Source organism: Panicum virgatum, chromosome 1N (genome assembly GCF_016808335.1).
Source record: "Panicum virgatum strain AP13 chromosome 1N, P.virgatum_v5, whole genome shotgun sequence".
In the NCBI taxonomy this organism is placed as follows: domain Eukaryota; kingdom Viridiplantae; phylum Streptophyta; class Magnoliopsida; order Poales; family Poaceae; genus Panicum; species Panicum virgatum.
Window position 1 is genome coordinate 12462644 of NC_053145.1, and position 8935 is coordinate 12471578.

The 8935-nt window shown below is 44.4% G+C and overlaps 1 protein-coding gene and 1 non-coding gene across 2 annotated transcripts; one reads left to right on the plus strand and one right to left on the minus strand.

Moving 5' to 3' along the window:
* Positions 1–257: 257 nt before the first annotated feature.
* On the minus strand, positions 258–8307 carry LOC120653313. The gene is made up of 4 exons (XM_039931077.1): positions 7917–8307; positions 735–784; positions 462–686; positions 258–404 (listed from the first exon to the last, which is right to left on the minus strand). The coding sequence occupies exons 1-4, from the start codon at positions 8305–8307 to the stop codon at positions 258–260; spliced, it is 813 nt and encodes a 270-aa protein (XP_039787011.1).
* Positions 8308–8368: 61 nt separating this feature from the next.
* Positions 8369–8475, plus strand: LOC120657770. Its single transcript, XR_005668308.1, has one exon. It is a non-coding gene; the product is annotated as a small nucleolar RNA R71 (small nucleolar RNA).
* The last annotated feature ends 460 nt before the right edge of the window (positions 8476–8935 follow it).

An 8935-nucleotide genomic window follows, 5' to 3' on the forward strand; every position in this document is an offset into this window, starting at 1 on the left:
TAGAAAATTCCTACGTTGGATATTCCGCTTCGCGTTCCGTTGGTTATACACCTTAATCTCCTCTCGAGTTCGAAGACTCTCCACGAATTCGATGAGGGAATACGGCTTCTCTAGCTCTTTCACGGATTCCTTCCAGTTGAAACTTTTGATCCGCGAGCATTGTTCATCCTTCGATCTGAAACCGAATCTCTCCTTTTGCCCATTGATGTTGAGTTGGATTACTCCAACTCCCGCATCAATGTGTGCAGTTGTCATACTCAAGAATGCCCCCCCAATATGAGAGGGATCTCAGTGTCGACTTCCATGTCAAGAATGACAAAATCAACGGGGACAAAGAAATTCCGTATTTTCACCAGAATATCCTTGGCGATCCCCGCGAGATGACGAACTGATTGGTCTGCTAGCTGCAAACACATGGCAGTAGGAGCAAGCGTATGATGGTTAAGTTTATCATAAATTACCTTTGGCATGATGCTGATGCTTGCTCGCAGATCGCAAAGAGCGTGCCGAAAGTGTTGAGCTCCGATGGAACATTTGATGGTGGGGCATCCTGGTTTCTTCTTCTTCTCCAGAAGAGGATTGAGTATAGCTGTGCTACACTCATTCAAAAGCTGCACGACCTCGGTGGTCGGCAGGACCCTCTTATAGCCAAGTATATCCTTGAGATACTTGGCGTACGTGGGAACCTGCATAGTATCAAGAAGTGGTATGTTGCCATAAAACTTCTTAGTTACCTCAACGAACTTGCCGAATTGCTCGTCGTCCACCAGCCTCCTTTTTCGCTCTAGAAATGGTAAGGCGGTTGTATCGTGACAGTCCCGTGAAGTTCTAGGGGGTTTCACGGGGTCTTCCTAGGTAGCAATGGTGTTGGGTTCTTCGGCCTCCTCCAGCACTCCGTCTTCAGCATCGGTATTCCTGGCAGTTACGGTCTTCCATCGTGTATCTGCATCCTGCAGAAGAGGTGGTTTCTGCTGTAAGGATCACCGGGGTGTCTAACCCTAGAGGGGGAGGGGGTGAATAGGGTCTCTAATTCGCTTTCTAATCCTAGGGCTCAATCTACTTGCATAAGATAAACCTAACACGTCCTACACATGCTAGTTATGACTAAGGTTTATCTATGCTACTCTCTACTTACCCCAAAAGACTTGCAACCTATAGCCAATCCTAATCAAACTAACTAGGAAAGTAAAGGCACGCAAGATAGTGTAAATGCGAAAATGTAATATGGTAAGTAAAGAGGTAAGGGAGAGAATATGCAAACTCCCGTGAAGACACCAAGACACACGATTTAACGTGGTTCGGTTAGGACACCAAGTCCCTCCCTACGTCCACGGCCACTTGTCCAACAAGAACAAGTGTGATGCCGAGTCTCTTCGCTTGATCACCATCTTGCGTTCGCCACCAAGGCTTCCGGCAAGCAAAGGCTAAGTGACCCCAAGTCACCAAGACAAGGTAACACATAATGGTCCTTTTTAATTAATTTGATTAATGGTTTATGCAACTTAATTCTGGGAGTGGCCCTCTGTGCTTCGTGCTTGGGTGGCTCACGTCCCGTTAAAATATGTTTGATAGAAACATGGTTTAGGGAGCCAGCACAGTGCTTACTGCCTGGTTGGCTACTCTCCATAAGGACCGGTTCATAGAGCGACAACCTGGGACAACAGCGCTACCACAAGGCTAGAATGGGATAGACTTGGCTTACTAATTAGGTCTTTTTGGTTTGGAGTAACTTACCTGCGGGGCAAGAGAAGTAAGCTTCAATGGTCCCTGCTCCTCCGGCTTGGTCTGTGCTTGGATTGCGCTCCTGTGCTTGTACCCCTGGAGATGGGCCCCATCGTCGCTGACCTATCTCTCGCGGTTACGCCTTACCAACGAGATTCTTTGTAACGGCCTCGTAGTGAGTCGCTAGTCATCTCACCTAAGGAAGTGTGATGAACCTCTAGCGTAGCTCACGACTTGTGGGTAAACATGTGCAACCTCTGCAGAGTGTAAAACTGGTATACTAGCCGTGCTCACGGTTATGAGCGGCCCAGATCCTCCTTTTGATTAGTGGGGTTAGCTCCTTCCGACGAGGGGGTGCCTCTCGGGGTTACCTTGGTGGTTTTGGTATGGTTCTCAGTAATTACATACTAGCCGTTGGGAAAAGGCTAACAAAATTCCTGAATGTCGGTTGATCCGACGCTCCAGTTTTGTCATCACCAGTTCAACCGGTGCATGCTTTTTCCCAGCTACTAGCCGTTACTGCTCCAACAGCTACTTGACCAATTGTACCGACGCTCTTGAAATCATCGTCGGTTTAACCGGTGAGTGCAAGCTCAGAAACCCCCAAAAAATGGAGTCTCTGGACAACTGCACCGACGCTCAATTTGAGCATCGCCGGTCTAACCGGTGCTGAGCCATAGCCTTAGCTTCTGGATCCGTTGCACCGATGATACATCTTTTCCCATCGTCGGTTCATCCGGTGCACTCTGTTGACTTGGTCTCTACTGAGCCCATTGCACCGGTGAGTGTAATTTGCCTCACGTCGGTTTAACTGGTGAGTGCAAATTACCTCTGTCTTGGTCCTTTCGACCTGATTTCTTTGGGGTTTTATATCTTTTCATCCCTTGGACCTATAAGCCTGATAATGATCATCTTAACACATATATTAGTCCAAGTGTTGTGTGTGTCATCAATCGCCAAAACATTATATTGAAATATGGCATGGGAGGCCATTTTCGCTACAATCTCCTCCTTTTTGGTGATTGATGACAACACAACCAAAGCAAGCATGATGAATTGCAAGAATATGAAAATGATACCAATTTGAAAAGTTAGAAACTACTTAGCTTGCTCGGATGTCATTTCAATGCTCATTTTAAAAGCTACCGGTATTTGATTAGTCCATAGGACGAAATACTTCCAGCTTCATAACAATTGTGAAACAATGGCTTGTGGCCAATGTAAGACAATTGTGTGGTTTGAACCATATGAGCAATGAAAAAAAATTTGTACCTTAGTCCATAGGATCATCAAATTGCACTTCTCCCCCATATTGACTAAGTACCTCCCCCTATCACCATGCATCCTTTTGCATTGCATTTTCCATTCCTCCCCCTTGCTAATGGCATCATTTACTCCAGACTATTTGCTTGCTTTTATGGTACATTTCTCCCCCTTTGTCATCAAACACCTAAAATCTTCATAACCACTAGCAACAAGGAGCATTAGTAGCAAAAGAAATTTACTAGTGATAGAGTGTTATACCTACTAGATTTGGCATATCTCCCTTTGTTTGAACAAGCTCCCCCTTTTTCAAAGCTTGTGGCACCTCCTATCTTGACACCAATTGCGATGCCAATTGTGACTTGTAGGGGTAGTGTTCATAAGAAATTTGAACTCATGGAGATAGCTCTAGGTGACTACAACAAATTGTACTTGTAAAGTATATTAGTCACACAAACACAAGCTATAGAGTTAGCTCCCCCTAAATGTGTGCATTAGTGTTTGAATCACTCACAAATGTATGCACTTGTATTACACATAGTGGGGATTTAACTTTATAGCTTGCTAATCATGGCACCATAAGCAAACAATTGATATCAAAAGCATTTTTACCACGAATATGAGAGATATCAAATTGCAAGATGTGCTATGAAAGACATATGCCATGTGAGAGAAACAATTAAGCTCATGTAGGTTGCAACAAGATATGATAAAGTATAGACAACCTACCATATGAAATTTCTAGGAAAGCATATCAAATGAAAGATACCAATAGTAAAGATAAGATCATGCATTCCTAGAGAGGCATTGAGCTATAATGATGCATGAAGGATATCAAATGAAATTGAGATCATCCTTTTACCTTGCTCATTACCTCATATGTAGGGGAGGGGAATTTGGGTCACTAATCTTTAATCCACAACTTGGCTTTAATTCAACTTTGCATGATGCATCCCTACTCATGCATCCCAAACCTTACCAAGCCTCCAAATTCCCTGTTTCCGCTCTCATTTTCTAAGTCTTTGGAACCCAAACCCTTTGGGAGCCATCTATGGTATGAATAATATCCTTGGGCACCCAAATAGGCCGGTTCCATACATATGTTCTCCACCCCATAACATGAACTACCACCTTGCCATTCTTCTTCTTTTCAAGTATGTAGTGGTTGCTCTTTTGCTTGGTCTTGTGGGTGGGCTTGGTGTACATGTATGATGCCTTCAAGTGTGGAGATGGGTTTTTCTTGATCTCCTTAGCCTTCTTGTGTCCCTTCTTGCTCTTGTTCAACTTCTTGGGCTTGCCATTTTCTTTGCCCTTTGCTTTGCCCTCTTTCTCCTTGCATTGGTAGGACTTGTGGCCTTCTTTGCAACACTTGAAGCAAGTCACGGTTTCTCCCTTCTCAAGCTTCTTCACGCCCGTGAGGGGGTTATCTTGAGAAGGTTGGGCTTGCTCTTGAGTGTACTTTCCTTTGAGCCGCCTCAAGTCCGCCATTAGCCTTTCTACCTCTTGTTTGAGCTCATCATTTTCCTTAGCAATGAGATCATCACATGTTTCTACAATCACATCCTCATTGCAAGGGGTTAGATCACAAGAGGTAGACGCATCTACCTTGACAATGGGAATAGTACAAGGAATATTGCAAGGAAATGATTTATCCGATGATGTTTCACTTTTAGATTCAAAGCTCTCATATTTTATTTTAAGTTCTTTATGCTCATTGTCTAACAAATTGAATTTGTTTAGCAAGTTATCATATCTTGAGACAAATGAAGCATGAAGTTTTTCTTTAGCCTTGAGAGCTTTGATTTCTTTATTTTGTTTAGTGAGATGTTCTTGTTGATTATGAAGAAGTGTCATCATCTTACTAATTTCATCAGTTTCAACATCGGATTCATCATTGGAGTAGGAGTCATCACTTACATCATTATTACCTTGTACCATGAGACACATGGGAGGTCGTGATGATCTCCGAGGGCGATGGGTGGTGGAGTTCTTGGAATTTTTCTTGTGACTTGAGCTTTCACCATTTTTCTTGGGCTTGTAGATGACGGAGAGAGCTTGAGATCTTGATTTGTTCTTTTTCTTCACCATCTTCTCCATTCCAACCGCACTCCCTCTAATGAGAGTTTTGTACCCAAGCTCATAGAGCTCATGTACATGCTCGGCAATCTTGCGGTGATGGTATAGCACGGCCCTTGGATATTCTTCATCGCTTGAACTTGATTCATCATCACTCTCATCCTCTTCTTCTTCTTCACTTGAGCTTGATGAGTCTTGTCGCCTTGGTTGATATTCGCATGAATGCTTGGCGGCAAGACTTTTGCGGCTTGAAGAAGAGGTGGACTCTTGCTCCTTCTTTGTCATTCCCATACTATACTCATGGGCAATGATTTGATTGATGACTTGGTTGGGTGTAAGCTTGACCAAGTCTTATTTTTGCAAGAGTGAGTTGATGATGTCGTAGTCAGGCTTGTGAAGGCTTTGGAGGATCATTCGGTTAATCTCCCAATCCTCAACTTGATTGAGACCTAAGGCATTAATTTCATTGACAAGAATATTTAATCGTGAGTACATGTCATGAGATTTTCATTTGGAAGTTGTTTAAAGCTACTAAGCTCCTCGCCGAGAATATTATATTTTTGATTGGCAACATCCTTTGTGCCCTCATGATTCTCGACGATTTGCGTCCATAGCTTATGAGCATCTTCACAAGCATAAACATGATTAAACACACTATCACATAAAGCGGATAATAGAATTGATTTAGCAATGGCATCATATTGTCGCTCGGCCTTAGTCTCATTTTTCTTGCCAACCTCGGTGACACGCCAAACATCAAGCCCCTGGGCTTGAAGGTGTGCTTGCATAAGCACTTTCCATCGTGGAAAACCCGTGCCATCGAAAAATGGAGCCCTATCAGTACTCATCCCTTCCCTGGACATGATACTCACTCGACGGTGAAGTCGACGGGTCTCCTACGAGCTTTCTCACAAATTTACCAATGGAATTGGCTAATCCTCGTAAGAGGTGTGAGACCAAGCTCTGATACCAATTGTAAGGATCACCGGGGTGTCCGACCCTAGAGGGGAGGTGGTAAATAGGGTCGCTAATTCGCTTTCTAATCATATGGCTCAATCTACTTGCATAAGATAAACCTAACACGTCCTACACATGCTCGTTATGACTAAGGTTTATCTATGCTACTCTCTACTTACCCCAAAAGACTTGCAACTTATAGCCAATCCTAATCAAACTAACTAGGAAAGTAAAGGAACGCAAGATAGAGTAAATGCAGAAATGTAATATGGTAAGTAAAGAGGTAAGGGAGAGAATATGCAAACTCTCGTGAAGACACCAAGACACACGATTTAACGTGGTTCGGTTAGGACACCAAGTCCCTCCCTACGTCCATGGCCACTTGTCCAACAAGAACAAGTGTGATGCCGAGTCTCTTCGCTTGATCACCGTCTTGCGTTCGCCACCAAGGCTTCCGGCAAGCAAAGGCTAAGTGACCCCAAGTCACCAAGACATGGCCACCGCCACCATCTCTCTCGAAGCATCACCCACGGCACCGTCTTCACTATCGGAGCTTCTCACCAAGAGGGGTCTCCTTCCCCGCACAAAGTGTCGTTGCCTCTCCACACCAAGTCGGAGGATCACACGACGAGTACACAAGATGCTTGCCGTAGCAAGTCTTTCACTCAAGCTAGTTCTCTCAAGAACTAAGCCTAATCAAGCACTAAGCACTCTCACAAGTGTGCTTAAGCCTATATGATATACAATGAAGCTCTAAGGTGGTTGGAGAGGATCTTCAACTCTTTTATGCTTCCTTAGTCTCCAACACTCACAAATGAGCCGTGGGGTGGCATATATATAGCCCAACCCCTCAAACTAGCCATTGGAAAAAGGCTGACGAAATTCCTGAAAGCCGGTTGATCCGACGCTCCAGTTTTGTCATCACCGGTTCAACCGGTGCATGTTTTTTCCCAGCTACTAGCCGTTACTGCTCCAACGGCTACTTGATCAATTGTACCGACGCTCTTGAAATCATCGTCGGTTGAACCGGTGAGTGCAAGCTCAGAAACCCCCGAAAAATGGAGTCTCTGGACAACTGCACTGACGCTCAATTTGAGCATCGCCGGTCTAACCGGTGCTGAGCCCTAGCCTTAGCTTTTGGATCCGTTGCACCGATGATACATCTTTTCCCATCGTCGGTTCATCCGGTGCACTCTGTTGACTTGGTCTCTACTGAGCCCATTGCACCAGTGTGTGTAATTTGTCTCACGTCTGTTTAACCGGTGAGTTCAAATTACCTCTGTCTTGGTCCTTTCGACCTGATTTCTTCGGGGTTTTGTATCTTTTCATCCCTTGGACATATAAGCCTGATAATAATCATCTTAACACATATATTAGTCCAAGTGTTGTGTGTGTCATCAATCACCAAAACATTATATTGAAATATGGCATGAGAGGCCATTTTCGCTACATCTGTGCGGATTGTCTTGCCCGCACAGCTACCGCACTCACACTTTCTTTCGGGGTCACTTTCGGTTGCCTGGATAGCTTCCCCGTATCATGGTTAAGGTAGGATGGTATACCTGCATCCTGCGGAAGATGTGGTTTCTGTGCGGATTGCCTTGCCCGCACAGCTACCGCACTTAGACTTTCTTTCGGGGTCACTTCCGGTTGCCCGGATAGCTTCCATGTGTCATGGTTAAGGCAGGATGAGGTCAGTTGAGTTACTTTAGTTTCTAACAATTCGTTGAAACTCAACTGATGTTTAATAACAGAGTTAAACCCATCTAGTTGCATAGCCAAAGACTCAAGAATTTTATCATTAGTAAGAAATTTCTCACTAATGTTATCATTAATTTGTTTTTGGCCATTCATGAGGTCTTTAAGCGAGGGCTGAAAACTATTATTAAAATTGATACCTTGCTGTTGGCCGAAGGGGAGGTCGGGCTTAGGATTCCAACCTTGCCGAGGACGACAGTCTGAGTCATTGGGAGTGTTGTTCCCAATGGAGTTCTCGTCCTCTTGAGTGAGTGGGCAAGATTTGCCCAAGTGTCCAGTATTGCCAAATTTTTCACATGTTATCTGAGGCTCCATAGTCTGGTTAACCTCCTGGTGTGGAGATTCCAGTTTTTCCATGAGAAGATCCATCTTGGCTGCCAGCACATTGACACTGTCAATTTCATATATTTCTTTTGCATGGGCCGGCTGCCTATCTCCCTTCCAACTCTGGTTGGAAGCAACCTTGTCGATGAGCGTTCTAGCTCCCACAACATTGAGGGAGAGGAATGCTCCTCCTGCTGCTGCGTCCATGTGATCTTGCGATCGCTGGTTCAGGCCATGGAAGAAGTTTTGAATGATAAGCCATTCTTCTATGCTGTGGTGTGGGCATGCTGCAATGTATTCCTGAAGATGTTCCCAGGCTTCTGGGACTGTCTCATCCTGGAGTTGTTCAAAACTGGAAATCCTATTCCGAAGGGCATTGGTTTTGCCCATCGGAAAGTACTTGACCAGAAAAGCATTGGAGCACGCATCCCAACTGTTGAATGCTTTCTTGTAGGTGTAGAACTACGTCTTTGCTTTCCCCAGCAAAGAGAATGGGAACAGTCGAAGATGGACATTATCCATTGTAGTGCCTTTTGGGTAGATTATGCTGCTTACTTCCAGAAAATTCTGTAGATGAGCGTGGGCATCCTCTGATGCCTTTCTACAGAAGGGACTTGCTTGAACCATGTTGACAAGGTCAGTCTTTATCTCAAAGCCATCAGTACCTTGGTAATTGTTCAGTCCAGTAGGGATATGGCTATTGGACGGGGCTGAGAATTGACGGAGTGTCTTCTGAGCCATGGGCATTGAAGCTGGCGTTGTCAAACCTTGATCCTAAGAAAATTTCTTCTGGTAGAAAAAATTCACCCAATTCTTTCTGGATCTGAGTTGAAGT